At 46.4% G+C, this 20,141-nt stretch overlaps 1 protein-coding gene across 1 annotated transcript in view; it reads right to left on the reverse strand.

Annotated features, from left to right (window-relative positions):
• Window positions 1-207: 207 nt before the first annotated feature.
• Window positions 208-20,141, reverse strand: part of Cacng7 (calcium voltage-gated channel auxiliary subunit gamma 7) — a 28,019-nt gene continuing 8,085 nt past the window's right edge. The window contains exons 5-6 of the mRNA XM_076927820.1: window positions 2,193-2,338; window positions 208-1,521 (exon numbers count right to left, since the gene is read on the reverse strand). Of these exons, the coding sequence (XP_076783935.1) occupies window positions 1,264-1,521; window positions 2,193-2,338 (404 nt within the window). The 3' untranslated portion in view covers window positions 208-1,263. The remainder of the gene's footprint in view (window positions 1,522-2,192; window positions 2,339-20,141) is intronic.

Here is a 20,141-nt window from a genome sequence, read left to right on the forward strand (position 1 = left end):
GATATTTACATATGATACACGGTAAATAACAGAGCCAGGCCCCCCACCCCACCGGTTCCCCACCCTTATTGCTTCCCTCCCCCCTCCCCCAGACTCATTAAAAATCGCTGCGTAAAGACAGGTTATAACTGCTGCGGATCTCCCTCCCCCCCTCCCACCTAAGATGCAAACTAAAAGCCCCCGTCCCTCCCCTGCCCCCCTCCCCCCACCCCGGGGCCGTTCTGGTTCCGTGTGTTAACACTGTGCTACCTCGCCCCTCCTCCCCTAATAAAGGGAGTGGGATGGGCGGTTTTCTGGCGACCTCCCCCACCCCCGAATCTGTCCAAGGGGGCGGACAGGCCCTCGAAAGAGGCCAGAGTTGGGGATCTGAGATGGGAGGAGGGACATGGATGAGAGGGAGTACCAGAAAATGGAAGACAGAGGTTTTGGGGGGTGTTAACCCCCGCTACTGCCCCTTCCTCCCTCGATGGAACCTTGAGGGGGAAGAGGCGGGCACAGGTGTGGAGATAGCATGAGGGAACCTCCCTCCACCCTGGGGTCCCATCCTTGTTTGGTGTGAGAGGCTGGATGCACCTAGGGGCTTCGGATGAGCAGGTGGAGGGAAGAAAAGGTAAGTGGGAAGAGGAGGTGGGGGGAGGGGAAGACAGAGGAGGAAGGAGGAGGAAAGAAAGAAAGAAAGAAAGAAAGAAAGAAAGAAAGAAAGAAGGAAAGTCACCTTCCAGAGGAGAAAAAGAGGAAATACAGTCTCCCGGAGGCAACAGGGGGAAAGGTCAGGGTCAGTCATAGTCATATTCCTGTAGGCAGAGCAAGCAGCCACCAAGGAAGAACCTGCAGGGCATCTGGTGGTGCGATAGGAGAGAATGGAGGGAGAGTTCCAGGGCATTCCAGTGGCTGCCACACCCACTCTCCAGCCCAGCACCCCTATGAGGAAGCAGGAGTCCGGAGGAGTTCGGGGGAGCTAGGTGCAAGATACCACCAGAAGATAGTAAACTCGGTTGGAATTAATCGGTGGGGAGGGATCTAAGGGAAAGGGGGCGAGCTCTCGGGGGGGAGGGGGGCGAGGTGAGGAAGGAATCATTTGGAAGTATAATGAACCAATAAGGAGAGATTGGAAAAAGGGTGGATCCATTGAAATGAGGATGATGGGTACGGACTTGGAGATGGCACAGCATCCATCAGCCAAGAGTCCCTTAAGGAATTGGGGCTTCCTAGGTGAGGCGCGGGAGAAGGGAGGATGGAAGAGGAAAGGGAAGGACTCCGGCCTCAGCACGGCGAAGTGGAGATGTGGAGGTGGTCGGGGTACTTGATGGCTGGAGGGTAATTTTGCGTCATCTGGATGGAGACGTCACTAGAGATGTCGGAAGGGCTGCGGCCTCGACGCCACGCCTCGGGCTGCAGAAACTGGCCCGAGTAGTCGGAGCAGTCGCTGAGACGCGGTCGGTAGAAGGCCGGGTGCGGGCGATACATCTCCTCCTCCGCGTAGCGCTTGGTGAATAAGTACACGGACATGACTCCGGCCCCCTGTGGCAAGGCACAGTCAGAATCCCAAAGGTAGCACCCTGCCCAGGAGTCAGCGCTGCATATCATCCCCAAGACCTCAGCAAAACCCAAGAGGCCCAGCCCTCATCTCCTCCAGGACCCAGGGGTTAGAACCAAAGTCTAACCCACCCCTCCCAGTACAGACACCTCCCCCTACCCAGCCTCCTCCTCTTCCGGACCCAGGAATCACGCAGCCAAACACTCCCAGCTTTAAAGTAGAAAGATCGGTTCCTCAGCTCTCTTCTTTCCCAGGAATGAGGGCTTTCCCATCTCCCTCCAAAACCTCAACTCATGGGCTTTTCCTTAACTTCCCCCCACCCAAGACCACCAGGGCCTAGGCCTTCTAGGCTCTTTCCTCTCCGAGACCCAGGGATTACACCCACAATCCCTCCACCTTCCTCACTAACCCACAACATTCTTTTCCTCTTGAGCATGAATCAGACCACCCTCTCCGTTCAGAGAGCCCTGCCCCAGAGCTATTCTTTCACAGGACCCAGAACTCCCACCTCTAAGACCTAGGAAGGTCCAAACATCAGGGCTTATCTCTCCTCAAATCCCCATCTGCTCCAGACTCCCAGGAGCTACCACCATCACCCCGATCGATCGCTCCCCACTTCCTTCTTCCAATTGGCAGCCTGGGCCCAATCCATCACCTCTTTGAGAAGGAAAGAGGAAGCCGCGAAGGCAAACGACCATCCGTAGCGGTAGTGGAAGTACTGTTCGGAGCTGCTGGGCCTGTTCATGACCTCGTCGTTGATGCTGGAGATGTACAGAACCAAGCCCACCACCAAGGAGAGGCCTAGGGGAGAAGGGTGCCAGGACCATGAGAAGGGAGCCCTCCCAACAGCTCAGCGCTTCCCTCTCCCCTCCGCAATGTATCTAGGACTAACCTTAGTCCGCTCTCCCCAAAATGCTATGCAAGTGTTGTATGTCTGAGTAATGCTCACAGCCCCTCACTGGGGGATCCTAGGCAGATGCTCTATTGCTGAGCCCCCCACACACACACACACACACACAGCCTCTCGGTAGAGGATTCCAGGCAAGCACTCCTGCTGACTCACAACCTAGCCCCTTACTGGTGGAATCAAGAGAAGAATTCCCATTTTTATGTAGTTTCTGAGGATCAAACTCTGATCATCTTAAAAATAGAGTGAGATGGCTGGAGGGATGGCTTAGTGGTTAAGAGCACTTCAGGAGGACCTGGGTTCAATTCTCTGTACCACAATGGCAGCTTACAGCTATGTATAACTCAAGTCCTAGGGATATGATGACCTCTTCTGGCTTCTGTGGGCACTAGGCACATGTATGATGCACAGACATACATACAGTCAAAGCACCTATACACTTTGGTTGGTTTCCCTCGCCCCCCCCCCCCCCGAAAAAATGCAGTTGAGCTGGGCAGTAATTCTAGCATTCGGAAGGTAGAGGCAAATCTCTGTGAATTTCTGGTCTATAAAGTTCCAGGACAGCCAGCTCTACACAGAGAAACCCTGTCTTGGGGAAAAACAAAAAACAAAAAAAAACCCAAAATAAAAAGCTTACAGAAGGAGGGCTCAAGAGATGGCTCAGTGTTTAATAGCACCTACTGCTCTTACACAGGACCCACATATAAAAGTTCACGGCTGCGGACTGGAGACACGTCTTAGCGGTTAAGAGCACGGACTGCTCTTCCAGAAGTCCTCGATACAATTCCCAGCAACCACATGGTGGCTCACAACCATCTGTAATGGGATCCGATGCCCTCTTCTGGTGTGTCTGAAGACAGCGACAGTGTACTTACATAAAGAAAATAAATAATCTTTTTTTAAAAGTTCATGGCTAGCCTGATCCACGGTGAGTTCAAAGCCAGCTTGAACAACATAGGAAGAGCACTGTCAAAATAACATAGGAAAAAAAAAAAAAAAAAGGCTGAGAGGGTAGCGCAGTGGTAGGATGCTTGCCTAGAATCCCCCAGTAAGGGCAGGGGATGTGGAAGCGGGGGAGACTTGTCTAGCATGCATGAGGCCCTACATTCAATCCTCAGTGTTGAAATGAAAAAAAAAAAAAAAGAATTCATGCACATCTGCTTGTTTTTGCAAAATAAGCACTGCGGAACAAGAGAGGCTGATTGTATCAGGGAGGAGGTAGAACAAGGAGGTAGAACAAGGAGCCGAGGGAAAGCACTCAAGTTTGCAGGATTTTGATCCCTGGAATTATGTTAGTATTTTATACATTCAAGGAATAAACCCAAAGCCAGGTGTGATGACAGAAAGCTTGCTGAATGGAGGCTGAATCAGACCGGGGCTGGAGACCAGCCTAAGCTACACATCAAACTGCCTCAAAAGCAAAGTAAACCAAAGCAAGCAACAAATGGTAACAACAATAAATAAATAAATAAAAAGAGGAGAGAACAATAGAGAACAATCCCAGTAACTTTTCATCCTCTGCTTCCCTTTCTTCCTCCTTCCCTCCTTCTTTCTCTCTCCCTCCATCTTTTGTTGTTGTTATTATTGTTAAAGGATAGGCCCTCCCTTGCTCTGCCCCTCAGCCTGACTTCAAGCTGTTGGTCTCCTGCCTCCAACTCCTGCCCTGCGTTCAGATCCCATAAGCACACCACCACACCTGCCTCAACTTCTTTGTGAATTAGTTCCCCAAGGGAACGGACTCCCTGAAGAAACACTTTCTCTAAAGCCAAGGACACAAACCAAGGACAGTAAAAGTGTCCTTTTGTCCAAAAATAAGAAAGTACAGCCTGGAGGTGGTGGCGAACGCCTTTAATCCCAGCAATTGGGAGTCAGAGGCAGGCAGATCTCTGAGGCCAGCCTGGTATACAGAGCTACCTCCAGTTCTCTAGCCAGGACTACACAAAGAATCTCTGTCTTGAAAAACATAGAACAAATGGCTGGGCTGGGTGTAGTGGCACAAGCCTTAAATCCCAGCACTCAGAAGGCAACTCAGAAGCCAACTCCCAGTTGGTTGGGTTTTGTTTGTTTTGTTGGTTTTTTGAGACAGAGTCTTTCTTAGTAGCCCTGGCATTCCTGGAATTAGTTGTCCTGGCTGGCCTCAAACTCAGAGAATTAAGTTGAATTTGATCCCAACTTTTTGTGTATATGTTTGTGTGTTTGTGCATGTGTATCTAAATATATACTAATTGCTTATTTAACGTAGGATCAAGCTTATATAACCCAAATTCTTACAGATTTTTTTTTTTTTGAAATATGGTCTTCACCTAACCCAGACTGTGTGGAACTTGCTAGGTAGCTAAATAGAACCTTAACCTCCCTAATTCTCCTGCCTCCGCCTCCTTGGGTGACAAGGGTGCACTGCCATGCTTGTCTTATGCATCGCTATGGAGGGAAAACAACCCCGTCAGTACTAGACATCTGCAAACTGAGCCGCACTGCAGCCACAGATATGCATTCCTTTACTGGGCAAATGAAATGGCTCATTGGGTCAAACTGCACACAAGCCTGATGACCGAAGCCCATGCTGCAGACCCATGATGCAGATCCATGATGCAGAGAGAGGCACGACTTCTGAAAGTTCTTCTCTGACCTGCACACTCAATGGCAAAAGCAAATCTGCATTCATGTAAACACATTAACAATAGTAATAATAATAACAACAACAAAAGAGAGAATGAATAAAACTTAATAACAGAATAGGAGAAAAAAGGTTGTTCCAGTAACAGGTATGTGGAAAGGTAGTTACAAGATAACACATGTTTGATAGTGCCAGTTGTAACAGCAGTTGTAAGTAAGTATCACCAACAGGGGCTGGAAAGGGGGCTGGAGAGATTGCTCAGAGGATCAGACAAGAGCACCTGCTGCTCTTTCAAAGGACTTTTGTTTGAGTCCCAACATCCACATGGCAGCTCACAGCATCTTTTTTTTGTTTTTAATATTTTATTTATTTATTTTATGTAAGTGAGTACACTGTAGCTATCTTCAGACACACCAGAAGAGGGCATCAGATCCCATTATAGATGGTTGTGAGCCACCATGTGGTTGCTGGCAATTGAACTCAGGACCTCTGGAAGAGCAGTCAGTGGAGCCATCTCTCCAGTCCCCACAGCATCTGTAATTACAGGTCTAAAGGGATTCAACACTTCTGGCTTCTGAAGTCACCTGCACTCATGTACACATAACCACACACGGTGATAAACGTAATTAAAAATAAAATAAATATATTTTAAAAATCACCTACAGATATTAAATCAAAGGGTAACAGAATCTCCTCGTTGAATAGCTACTAATTACAGGAAGATTGAAAGCATCTTTCTCAGCTAGGAAGGTAGTTAGACTGGCAGTGATTGCCTAGAATGCACACAAGTTTTGGTCCTGCCCCCAGCACCATATTAACCAGGCATGGTGGTGCAGATCTGTCATCCTAGCACTATCCTGCCATAGAGGCAGGAAGATCAAGGCCACCATTAACTACATAGTGAATTTGAGCCCAGCCTGGGCTACATTAAACCCTGTCTCAAAACAAACAAAGAAAGGACACATCCTTTACTGTGATTTCTTGACCCATCAGGTACCACTTTGCGCAAGCTAGGATCACTGGTACCCAGCAGACAGACTCTCAGCGCCAGGTGTCAGAGGGTGAGTAACCCGTTACTTCCTTCCTATGGTGTTCCCACTGAAAATGTGTGACCTGAATCCGCTGGGATGAACATTGTGGGGCTGCCCTCTACAATAAAAACGTCAACATGAAAGAGTAAAAGAACTGTGACAGAACTTTATAAAAGATGAAGAGAGAGCCACTGGAGTGCTCGGAGCTCCATAGAGATGCGGCTGGGGTGTGCAAGGGCACCAGGCTGCTCTGGAAGTTATTGAGACCCCGGCAAACAGACCCTGAGAATCAGAGGTGAGATATCCCAGGGTTCTGTGTGGAGCTGTCTTTCCTGTCGTGGACACCGTGAAAGCAGTCACCATGGCTCTGTGCTGCCCCATGGCCTTGGGCTTCAACGGAGGCCACAAAGTGATGAAGAATGCCAGCAAGTTAAGGCACAACCTCACCAGCCACACCAGGAGACGTACGGCTACGCACGACAAGCGATGGGCCATAGAGTTGCTCAAAATCTCCAAGGACAAGTGTTCAAGTTCAAGGAGAAGGTGGGCATGCACATTTGCCCTGAGAGTGAGGGAGAAAAGCTGAGCAATGTGCCAGGAGGAGGGCTGCGGCCAAGAAAGATGAACACCCAAACGTTTACGCTGCACAAAAAAAAAAAAAAAAAAACAAGACAAACAAAACAAACCAATAATAACAACAACAAAACAGAGGCAACGTGTCCTCGTGTGCATTCTTCGAGCAGATTTCCTAGGTGCACGGGAGAGATTCTCAGATACTTTGGTCTGCTTTTCCAAGTTTCTAAGAACAGGTCCAGTAAGGACAAGTTTGTGTCTGCTAAACAGAAGGCCTGATGGCACCGCAAACGTGAGCAGCCTAGTTAGGAAAGAGAAACAGAAGTAGATGCCTACCGGTGGTGGAGACTGAGGATGGAGGACCTGCCCCTGACTGAGGATTTACACACAGATAATAGTTGCTAGGGCAGGGAGAGGAAGAAAGATTTTCTTCAGTGATATAATCACTGACGGGGAGCCCACACTCTGGTAAATAATACCTCAAGATGTTGTAGAAACACTGACAAAATACACTGGGTCACAATAAATAAACAAATAAAAAATAATAAATTGAGAGACGGACGGACGGACAGATGCAACGAAACAAAAACCACCGGCTGACAGGATGGCTCACCAGTTAAAAGAGCTTGCCACCAAAGTTGATAACCTGAGTTCGAGTTCTAGCTCCCTCATAATTGAAGGAGAGAATTGGGTGCTGGGAGTTGTCCTACGACTTCTACACTTGCAGCTTGGCACCCATGTAATGAAAAGAAAATAAATAAATAAACATGAAAATAGAAAGCTTCTGCCTCCTGAATGATGAGATTAAAGTTGTGCACTACCACATCAAGTAAAAAATAAATAAAAAAAACAAGAACATGGAAAGGTAATTAGCTAGAAAGAAGTAGGTCAGTAGGGGGAGAAGGAAACTTGAGGTGATAACGAAGCCGGGCAGTGGTGGCAAACTCCTTTAAACCCAGCACTTAGGAGGCAGAGGCAGGTAGACTTTTGTGAGTTCGAGGCCAGCCTGGCATAGAGTGAGTTCCAGGACAGCTAGAACTACACTGAGAAACCCTGTCTTGAAAACAAAACAGAACAAAACAAAAAAATAGAAAACAAACAAATAGAAAATGCCAAGTTAAAAATTCAGAGTTCAAAAATCCATATTCTGGGTAGTGGTGGCTTATGCTTTTAATCCCAGCACTTGGGAGGCAGAACAAGAGGATCTCTGGGAGTCTGAGGCTAGCCTAGTCTACAAAGTGAGTTCCAGGGCAGCCATTACTGTTACACAGTCTCGGGGATGTGGTGTGTTGGGATCCATATTTATTCAAGAAGCCTTTTTTTTTTTTTGGCCTTCTTTTCTGTTCTGAGTTTTGCCCTAAATCCAAGCAAAAGCCTGGTCATGGTGATGTTGCAAAGAGACCCAGAGAGCTGTGGATTTGGCATGTTGTGGACGATGGGCAGCCACACAAGAAGGATGCTGAGCTGAAGGGAGAGAATGGAAAGGATGCTGCCCTCCCATGGCAAGCTGCAGTCAAGCCCAGCGCAATGAAAGAAGAACCACACGGTGGCTCATCCAGGACTCAGAAGGCTGAAGCAGGCAGTTACTGTGAGTTACTTGGAAGACATCTTGGACTACAAAATGAGACTCTGAAACTCTAAATTTTTTTTTGTTTTGTTTTGTTTTGTTTTGTTTTTTCGAGACAGGGTTTCTCTGTGTAGCCCTGGCTGTCCTGGAACTCACTCTGTAGACCAGGCTGGCCTCGAACTCAGAAATCCGCCTGCCTCTGCCTCTCAAGTGCTGGGATTAAAGGCGTGCGCCACCACTGCCCGGCTTTTTAAAATGTGTGGCCCAGGCTGGCCTCGAACTTGTGATCCTCCTGCCTCTGCCTCCTTCAGCAAATCCTACCAGTATGCGCCACCACAACTGGCTAAAACTCTAAATCTTAAAAACAAAATTAATAGTGGGCTGCAGAAATGGCTCAGCAGGCCCGCCACCAAGCCTGATGACTTGAGCTCAATCATCGGAATTCACATGGTAGAAGCGGAGAACTGATTCAAGCAAGCTGGCCTCTGACCTCCACTGAGGCTTCAGCTACTCCCCACTGTGCCTCCCTGACAGCTGTATGTTCTGCTCCAGTTGTGTAAGGTCTTAGAAGATGCTAGATAGTGTACAAAGGTGAGAAGTCAGCTGAAGCTTTATTTATGCAGCTATGGGAATGTTGTAATCCATGCTGGGATGAAGACTTTTATTACATCTGCTTTGGGGTCACCCATACTTCTACAGGTAACTCCTCAGCCACGTTCCTATAGGACGTACCCCCACTAACATACCTGTAAGTAACCCCTCACCCACCCTCCTGAAAATAAACCCAACAAACCCACAAGTTCCCTAAGCTAGAATTTATAGCAGTCATTACTTTGGTTCTTCATTGGTGCCAATCTCGAATAGACATTTGTTAACATCTGCCTGAGAGGAGTGAACGCAGACACTAACTGAGAAGATGCAACTACTTCCAGAAGACAAGGACCACAAAGCCCATAGCAGCACTTTTTTCTTCTTTTTGGCCAATGGTGTTTAACCCAAATGCCATTCAATCCCCAAGTCCAGGCATAATTTCCAGATTACAGAAGAGAGAGGAAAGATAAACATACCCAGCAAGGAAACTGATAAATGCAGGGTGGGGGGTATTCTACAGAAACCCTGCCCTGAAGCATTTAGAGTCTGGTGCATGGATTGGGGGTGGGGGGAGACAGGGGGGAGGGAGGAAGGGAGAGAGGGAGGGAGGCTGGGAAGGAGAAAGGGAGGGAGGCAGGCAGGCAGAGAGAGAGAGAGAAAAAGAGAGACAGACAGACAGACAGACAGACAGACAGACAGACACCAGACTCACTGCATCTCCTGATGGAATCTTAATAGCCCCACCTATCATATAACCCAGCCTGGCCTTGAACTGTCAGTGTAGCCAAGGCTGACTTTGAGTTCCCGATCCTTTTGTCTATCTCCGAAATGCTGGGATTGCAGGTGCGTGCCAAGCACACCCAACTATAGGTAGTGGTTCTCTTGACAAAGCAAGAAATCAAACCCAGACTTTCCCAAGCTTCTTCCAAATCCCAGTTTACAAAGATGGACGGGTGTATTCAACCACAGCACAGGGTGTCTTTAGAGAACCACAAAACAAGAGGATTCTACGCCACAAATTGCCCCCCCAAACCCCACAAATGACAGGAAAGAAAGGGAGGAGGGAGGCAGGAACAGAGGGAGGAAGAGGGTAATGAGGTGGTTCTTGAGGTAAAGGGGCTGCCAAACCTGATGACCTGAGTCCAATCCCTAAAACCTACATGGAAGACAGAAAGAACCAACTTCCTCAAGTTGGTTCCTCTGACCACTAACATGTGCCGCGCTGCACAGCTGCACCTGCACATCCACGGATAAATAAATGTAATAATATTTTTAAAAAGAAAAAAGAGAGACTGTCTGAGCCCAAAGGAGGCTTTGGAGAGCTATCAGCCGAATGTCCCTGTGTAATTTACATACTGATTTGCAACATCCTCACAGTAAAAAGGCATTTATGAGACCAGTGTGTGCCGGGGTGGGGGGACGGGTAATGAACAGCAAGTAGGTATTAGGCGGCATTAAGCGCTAACTCTCTTAACTTGTTCATTCAGGCTTTGTCGTGGTACCGTGGCCAGCATGGCGGGTGTAAACACAAGAGTACTTCTCACTCAGAGACATACGAAAATACACAAGGACAAAATAAGTTGCTGATGTCTATGCCTGGCGTTAAAATAAGGCAGAAGTATGGAAAGGGGACATGGCAGTGTTTGACTAAAAAAAGATCCGCCATATGCTGGCAATTGTAGGAACCAAATGAAGGGCGCATAGGATTTCCTTAGACTATTTTTTTTCCGTATTTTAAAAGTCAGTGTTGCAGTGGGGCAGGAAAGGAGCCGCAGAGCACTATGGTGTAACACCGAAGAAAAGACTTGTTCACAATATAAAGTCATGAGGCCAGGTCAAATCCTGGCGCTGAGGGAAAACCTAAAACACAGCCTTTCCCCAATTATTTATTTCCCCAATGCCATTGAACCCAGAGCGTCAGGGAGACATGTGCACAATCCCCGAGCTACTTCACCAACCCTAGAAAACATATTCTTGAAACAAACGGGACAGTAAGAAAATGGATTGAGAAAACTGGGCCAGCAAGAAGGCTCAGTGGGTAAAAGTACTTGTCGCTAAGCCTGAGGACCTAAGTTCAATCCCTGGGTCCCACTACCTCCCAAAAGCTACCCTCTGACCTTCACACATGTGACAGGTCACACATGTATGTGGATGTGCGTACATACTGTATAAATAGCTGTAATTTTTGAAAAATAGAAAATAAATCAATTACATTAGACAAGTATTGTCAAATTTTAGGTGTGATATGGCACTGTGTTCATGCAAAAGAATGTGTTCTCGTAAGATCCTTAAAGCTGTATGGGTGACACATGTGTGCACATGTTCTGTGTGCTTGGACACATGTATGTACATGGGTGTGTATGCTTGTTTTTTTGAGATAGGATCTCTCACTGGACTTAGAGATCCTTAATTAGACTATCCGGACTGGCCAGGGAGCCGCCAGGATCCTCTCTTTCCTACTTTTTCCAGCTTTGGGTTTTCAGATGTGTGCTCCAAACTCGAGTTTTACGTGAGTGCTGTGGACTGAACATGCCCGTGAGGCAAACACTCCACCCACTGAGCCATCTCTCCAGCCCCTGAACTTAAAAACAGGCCAATGACCCAATACCTAAAATTTATTTTTTCCTTTTTTCTGCAAACTGTTTTCTCCTGCTTTTTTGAGACAGGGTCTCAGTCTACACCCAAAAGTAGCCTTGAACTTGCAACCCTCAAGCCTCAGTCTCTTTGGGTGGGGGCAGGTGGCAAAGTTTCTGTTTGTAGGTAGCCCTAGCTATCCTGGAACTCACCCTGTACTCCAGGCTAGCCATGAACTCAGAGATCCTCTTGCCTCTGCCGGGATTAAAGGTATGCAGCACCATGCCGGCTCTCCCTCAGCTGCTGAATGCTAGGATTACAGATGGTACACCATACCTGGCTCCAGAACTTATTTGTAACTGGTAAAGAAATAAATGTCATTGTTAACCAAAGCTACTCAGCAGGCAGTGGCTGGGGGATGCCACGTGGAAGATTTGCCTGAACTACAACGAGGGTTCACACCTGGGCAGTACAGAGGACCCCAAAGTAGCACCAAAAATATAAAAATAGCTGCGATGTAGCTCAGTGGTACAGCATTTGCTTGGCACATGGGAGATCTTGAGTTCAATCAATCCCAGTGCTGTGAGGGGCGGGGGGGGGGGGGGTGTTGCATAGTGTGTGTGTGTGTGTGTGTGTTTGTGTGTAAAAAGAAGGGAAGTTGGAGAGATGACACAGCTGTGAGGTGCACTTGATGCCCTTCCAGAGGATTCAAGTTCAGTTCCTGAAACCCAGGTCAGACAACTCACAGCCACACGGAACTCCAGTTTCAAGGGATTTAACGCCTTCTTCTGGCCTCTAATGGTACTGCACCCTTATGTGCTTGTGTGAGGGACCAGGTGTGTGGGAGAGAGAGTGGAGAAGTATCTAAAAGCTGCATGATTCAAATAGGTGGAAAAAATTATGCCTTGTCTCTCATTTTACCCAGTCTGCCTTAATTAATTAATTAATAATTAATTAATTAATTTTGTGAGCTGGGGGTTGGAGAAACACCACGGAGTGAGCATGAGGGTGGACCATGCAGGACTAGGATTTCTCCTTCCAGCATGTGCTCCCGAGGATAGAAGCCAGGTCTTCAGGCTTGCCGAGCTGTCTCACTGGCCCTTAATTTGTTTACAAGGTAGCACTCACGACTACTTAAACAACTGCAGTCTCTCCGTGTTACTTTTTTTTTTTTTTATTATCCATTGCTCACTTCTGTCTCACTAAGAAGCCACATATGCTCCATAATTCTGGGAATGAGTTCGACACTTTTTCTATTGCATTCCTAGGATCTAGCAGTGTCCAGCAGAGTAATCTGGATGTTCTGGGGGATTCCATTAGCTCCTCTAGTCTCCCTGTTACCCTGTAGCAACGGAGATTGAATCTAAAGGCTCCAGAATAATCACTGAGCCACACCCCCTAGCCCCCCGACTGGGGGATTCTAGGCAGGTGCTCTAATATTGAGCTCCCCTCACTAGGCGATTCTAGGGTGTGCTCTGCTGCTACATCACGCCCCTAGGCATTCTAGGTAAGAAGCGATCTATAGATGAGCTATCTCTAACCTTTCTAAAAAACGTACTTTATTAACTATTTATGTATCAGTGTCTGTGTGAATGTACAAATGGACATAGAGTTACCATCCAGAAGAGGCCATAAGACCCCGTAGAGTTGGAGTTATTGTGAGTTATCAGACATAGGTGCTTGGAATCAAACTCTATTCTGTTTTCTGGGAGTACTAGAGCTGTCATTCATCCACTCCCCAACTTCTTCAGCATGTCCTTCCTACTAGAAGCTCATAGGGGCTCTTCAGACACAAGTGGAAGCACATTTGACACGTTCCCAAGTGGGCTAGGGGGAGGCCTCTGCCCTTAAATTGTTTGCCATGCAAGCATGACAACTCGAGACTGGAAGACCAGAGCCCAAGTCAATGCCTGGTGGATATGGGGGTCTGCCTGCACTTCAGTCTGAGAGGTGGAAACAGGAGATCTTAGAACCGTCCAGTGATGCTAGTCGTATCAGTGAGCTCTGGGTTTGACTGAGACACCCTGCCTCAAAGAATCAGGTGGAAAAGTGATCAAGAATGATTCTGGACATGAGCCTGTGCCTCCACATGCATGCACACACCTGAACTTGCACCTCAACCACTTGCACTCATGAGGGGGTGGTGGGGAGGAAGGAAAAAGGAAAAGAAAAGGTGCATGTCCTTTGGAGTTTATATTCTGAAAGAATCAGGTAGGAAAATAATAAAACAAGACTCATGATAAGGAGTGTGAACAATACATATGTGGGTGAGGGTGTGGCTCAGTCGGTAGACTGCTGAATTAGCATGAGCCAAGCTCTCGGTTCAGTTCTTAGCCAAGCTCTTGGTTCAGTTCTTAGCACCATATACACCAGATATGGTGGCCCACGCCTGTGATCTCAGTACTAAAGACGTTGAGGCAGAAGGATTGGGAGTTCAATGTCATCTTTGGTTACATCTGGTTATATAGTGAGTTCTAGGCCAGCCTGGGTAAAAGGACCTGCCTGCCCTGCAAGCATGTGGACCTGAGTTCGAATCCTTCGAATGTACATAAAAACTCAACCATGGTTGCTATGCCTGTAACCCCAGCATCGGATCATGGACAGGCAGATCCACAGACCATCCAGTAAAGCTCAAAAGACAAACTCCAAGTCAGTCAGAAACCCTGTCTGAAGATAATAACACAGAGCTGGGTTCGGTGGCGCATGCCTTTAATCTCATACACGAAAAACAGAGGCAGGAGGATCTCTGAGTTTGAGGCCAGCCTAGTCTCCAGAGTGGGTTCCTGGATAGCTAAGGCTACACAGAGAAATCCTATCCAAAAAACAAAACAAAACAAAACAAAAAAAGACAAAAATCACAGGAAGCAACAGTGAAAACCAGTCCATAGCTTGCTGTGGCCTCTGCATGTGTGAACCCACACTCACATGAGTAAAATACACACACATACATACATACATACATACATACACACACATAATACACAATGTATACACATATACACACGTATACACATATACAGATACACACACATGTATACAAACATGCATACAAACACACATACATATACACACATATACACATACATACATATACACATGCATACATACATACACACATGTATACACACATGCATATAAACACACATACATATTCACACATGTACACATACAGACACACATCATATACATACACACATGTACACATACATATACATACATACACACATGCATACAAACATACACATATATACATACATACACACATATAAACATATACATACACATGTATACACACACACACAAACAGGTATACACACATACATGCACACACGTATGTATACACACATATACATACATGTATACACACATACATACACACATGTATACACAGGAACATACATACACACACATGTATACACACATACCTATGCACAAACAAAAACATACATATACACACATGAAGATATGTAGTAGTAAAACATTACAAACAGTTGCCAGTGTAGGGTGACTCCTTTTGCTTACTTGCCAGCCTGTCTTCTTCACTGATTGATTGATTGGTTGGTTTCTTTACATTTATTTACGTAGTGTGTTCTGTGTGTATGCAGAGGTCAGAGGACAGCCCATGAATCAGTTCTTCCATCTCCTATGTAGGTCCTGGGAACTGAACTCAGGCTATCTGTCTTAGTGGCAAGCACTTTTACCCACTGAGCCATCTGCAGACCTCATTTTTCTTCTTTTTGGAGAGTTGAGGGGAGCCTCATCAAGTATCCCAGGTTTCCCTTAACCTCATTGTTGCCCAGGCTGGTCTCAAACTCAAAGCAACCCTCCTACCTCCAAATATTTAAAATTACAGGGGTAAACCAGCAAGTCCAGCCAGAAGAGGCAATTTTGAAGGGGGCCTGAGGGTCAGGAAGAGACCCCTGCAGGGAGGAATAATGAAGTGCAGAGGTCCTGTGGTGAAGCTGAGATCTGCATTCTCAAGCAATTGAATGAATTGAATTCAGGGCAGCAGAGAGCCAATGGCAATGTAGGGAGTGTTAGTGGGTCACAGATCCCAGCACCAGCTAGATTCTAAGGCTGGAGTAGGCGTGGGTGTCTGCACTGGAGGGATCCAGGAAATCCTGTGACAAGCTGTGGATGACTTGCAGGTGAAGCTATCCCGTCATGGTGTCTGGGCATTCACGGGAGATTTAGCCTCACAGGACCTGATATATTGGACAGCTGATGAATGAAGGTTAAAGCAGATGCAGGACTGACTGGGGATGTTGCTTGGTCGGTAGAATGTTTGCCTAGTGTGACACTCTAGATTCAGTTCTCGTTAAACTGAATAAAATAAAACAGGTACAATGTCATAAGCTGTGGTCCCAATCCCCTGGGAGATAGAGGATGGGAAGATACAGGAAGATCCGAACAGGAAGGTCACTCTCAGCTACACAAGTACAAGGTCATTCCAGAGTAGGTTTGGGGGATGTTTTTGTTTTTTTCTTTTAAAAAAATCAAATGTACAGACTGCTTCAGAACTGGTGTTCTGAATACAGGGTGTGTGTATGTCTATTGTGACCTACAAAGGAAAAATCTATGCAAGCCTCACTATGGTGGCACACAAAGCTTTGATTCCAGGACTGAGGAAGCACAGGTGGATGGATGGATATCTTGAGTGCAAGGCCAGCCTGTCCCAGGACAGCCAGGGCTACATAAAAAAAAATCCTGCCTCAAAAAAAAAAAAAAAAAAAAAAAAAGGAAGAGAAAAGAAAAATCTATTCCACCCTGGCCTCCTCCCAGTTCCTCTTTCCAAACAGTCAGTCACTGCGTTCTATTGATTCCATTCCTGTCAATATCCTTGTCTCTCACTGCTGGGAGACACCTCCAGCCCAGGCCAGACCTCACCTGCTGTTGCCTGGACCACTGAAGATGCAGTCCAGTTTCAGCCTTGTGATGTCAACTTGATGGACTCTACAGTCACCTGGGAGACAAACTTCTGGGTGTACGTACAAGGGAGTTTCTAGACTGGGTAAACTGAGGCAGGAAATCTCATCCTAAATAAGGGTGACACCATCTCTTGGGCTTGGGTCCTGAATAAAAAAGAGAAGCGATTTGAGCACAGCGTTCACGGCTCCTTGCTTCTGATCACTGACGCAATGTGATTAACTGCCTCCTGTTCTTACCACTAGGTTACATTGCATCCTGGAACTGTGAGCCCAAGTAAACCCTTCTGTCCTGAAGTTGCTTTTATTAGATCTTTTGTCTCAGCAATGAAAACAAGCAAGCAAACAAAAACTGGTCAAGTCTCTTGCCTTCCAGTTTATTCTCCAACCCCTGGAAGGATGTTTGACAAGGGATATACCAGATACTCCCTTTCTTTGTCCTGCACCAGCCTCCAACATCACTTTCTCCAGTTTTGAGTGTTGATGTTATCAGTGATAAACTCTGAAGTGACTCCTGACTGCACCAGGAACATGGCAATCAGACCACATCATTCTACTCTTAAGCTCTAAGGTATTGATATTATGCATGGAGTTCTGTTCAGTTTGATTTTGAGATAGGGTCTTGGGTAGCCCAGACTGGTCTTGAACTCACTCTGTAGCCAATGATGACTTTGAACATCTGATCCTCTTAGATCTTTTGTCTCAGCAATGAAAACAAACAAGCAAACAAAAACTGGTCAAGTCTCTTGCCTTCCAGTTTATTCTCCAACCCCTGGAAGGATGTTTGACAAGGGATATCCCAGATACTCCTGACCAGCTCCTGAGTACTGGGATGACACAAGTTTGGTAGCTGTGAGACAACGTGTCTGGAATTCTTTAAGTCTACTAGTCTGGCCTCAAACTCAGAGATTCGCCTGCCTTTGCTTCCTGCATTTTGAGATTAAAGTTGTATCCCACCAAGCCCAGTGATTTTAATGTTCATTCAAAACAGGGTCTTGCTGAGTAGGCTGGGCAGACTGGTCTCAAACTCTCAGTCTTCCTGCCTTGGCCTCCAGAGGGCTGAGCTTACACACACGTGCCTGGAAGAGTTTTGGGAGCTGTGTTTTTAGTGGGACAGCACAGTACCTGGGCTGGAAACCCAGACTCATTGCTGACCAACTTTACCTCTGCTTCTGGTTCCACGGGGCAAATGAAGACATTGGGACTGGAGGACCGGCTCAGTGGGCAGAAGTACCTGTCGTGCAAGCCAGACTTCCATCCCTGAAACCCCAAAGGTAGAAGGAAGAAACTGACTAACCAAGGTTTTCCTCTGGCCTCCACAACTATGCCTTTGCACTTCCAACCACACAGACATCATGCACACACAGGCATGCACACAGACAGTGATAATGATAATGATGGTAAAATATTAAAAACTTAGCCGGGCAGTGGTGGCGCACGCCTTTAATCCCAGCACTTGGGAGGCAGAGGCAGGAGGATTTCTGAGTTCGAGGCCAGCCTGGTCTACAGAGTGAGTCCAGGACAGCCAGGACTACACAGAGAAACCCTGTCTCGTAAAAAAAAAAAAAAAAAAAAAAAAAAAAAAGGAAAAAAAATTAAAAACTTTAAATGGAGATGCTTATAGTGAAGAAAATGAAAATAATACAATTCACATAGGGTGTCCTTGATTACAGGTTTTGCCCTGGCCTGGTCCTCACTCACTGTCTCTGCTTTCTAGTAACTTTGTCTAACTCAACATTTGTTGTTCATGATGATGGTAATGGGGCTGGGGGTGAGGTCAGATGTGCATGTAGACGATGGAGAGATAATTCAGTTATGAGTGTATATTGCTCTTGCAGAGGACCCAAACTCAGTTCCCAGCACCTATACCAAGCAGCTCACAAGCACCTATAACTCCAGCTCCAAGGGATCTGATACCCTCCTCTGTTCTCCACTCCTGTACATATACTCTACAAGGAATACACAGACACACATAATTAAAAATAAAATAAAATCATTTTGTAAAAGGACAAAGAGAGGGAGCTGGAGAGATGGCTCAGAGGTTAAAAAGCACTGACTGCTCTTCCAGAGGTCCTGAGTTCAATTCCCAGCAACCACATGGTGGCTCACAACCATCTGTAATGGGATCCGATGCCCTCTTCTGGTGTGTCGGAAGACAGCTACAGTGTGCTCACACGCATAAAATAAATAAATAAATCTTCAAATTAATTTTTAAGAAGGGGACAAAGAGAGAACTGGGTGGGAGGTCTGGAGTCTTCGCCAGTCACTCTCTGCCTCATTCCCTGAGGCAGATTCTCTGACTGAACTTGAAGCTCATTATTCACCTAAGTCAGTACCCGCTTGGAGGACCACCTGTCTCTACCTCCCCAGTGCTTGGGTTACAGGTATGCATTGCCATAGCCGTCGTGTGTTCTTTTGTATGTTTGTTTGTTTTTAATGTGGTGCTGCTATTGATCCAAATTCAGGTCCTCAATCTTACAAGGCAGGCATTTTACCACCTGAGCCATCTCCCCAGTCCCAAACACAGACTTTTGCTTCCATGATGGGCTACCTCGCCACAGGCCTACAGCAATGGAGCCAGCAAACCCACGGAATGAAATCTCTGAAATCATGAGTCAAAGTAATACTTTCTTCCTCATCATCTATTCTCTCATCTCTCAGAATGAGCTCATCCAGGTAGTAGGGGATTTGAAACCACATCTCTCAAAGGTTGTAGCATGTGGCTTAGCTACTGAAACCCACAAGCTTGAAGGCGCATGAGCAAATACCCTGGGATAGGCTGAATAGACTAAAATCTATTCACTCTAAAATGAATTCAAGAAAGAGATTCAGTCTGGACACAGGATTATGCCTATAATCCCAGCACTAGGAAGGCTGAGGTAGGTGGATTGCCATGAGTTTCCTGCCTACATAGAAAGAGCTTGTCTAAGTTCCTCCCTGCATATCTGTCCTGGTTAGTTCTACCTGGAAAGGGAGTCTATAATTTTTTTTACACATTTTTAATTAAAATAAATAAAAATTAAATGTTTCTTTGTGTGTGTTTGTATAGAGATATGTGCATATGAGTGTGTGGGCCCATGGAGGCCAGGTCCTACAGAGCTGGAGTTAAAGAGCGTTGTGAACCATCCCAATATGGGTGCAGAAACCAGACTAAGATCTTCTAGAAGATTTCAGAGCTTTTAACTGCCAGCCCCAGGAGGAAGGGAGTATTAATGAAGAATTATCTAGATCAAGTTACCCATACCAATCATCTGGGGATTGGAGGGTTGGCGCAAATATTGATTGAGGTGGAAAGACCCATTCTGAATGGAGGCATTTCCTGGGCTAGGCCCTCGGCTATACAAGAGTAAAAGACACTAGCTGAGAAAGCAGGCAGGCAGCATGGGCACTTTCGTTTCTCTCTGCTCTTGACTGCACATGTGATATAACAGGCTGGTTGTACTCCTGCCTTGCTCTTCCTGAAATGATGGACTGAAATTATAAGCCAATAAACCCTTTACTCCTCTAGGTTACTTTTGGTCTGGATGTTTTATTACAACAACAGAAATCAAACTAGAACACCACACACATCATACCACAACAACACAACACACACACACACACACACACACACCAGTCTCTCCCATTTTGGAGACCAGAAATCTGACTCTCAGCCCCAAAGGTAGCATTAATCTGCAGTTTGACCTTGGGCAGTTACTGGTTCAGTGCTTGCACAGTGGATTTTAGAATCAGAATACACTTGGTTCAAAGCCCAGCTCTGCCATTGACTGGCTGAATCGACCAGTTCCATCCCTGTGATCTGCAAACAGAGGGACTTTA

This window comes from Arvicanthis niloticus, chromosome 30, assembly GCF_011762505.2.
Source record: "Arvicanthis niloticus isolate mArvNil1 chromosome 30, mArvNil1.pat.X, whole genome shotgun sequence".
In the NCBI taxonomy this organism is placed as follows: domain Eukaryota; kingdom Metazoa; phylum Chordata; class Mammalia; order Rodentia; family Muridae; genus Arvicanthis; species Arvicanthis niloticus.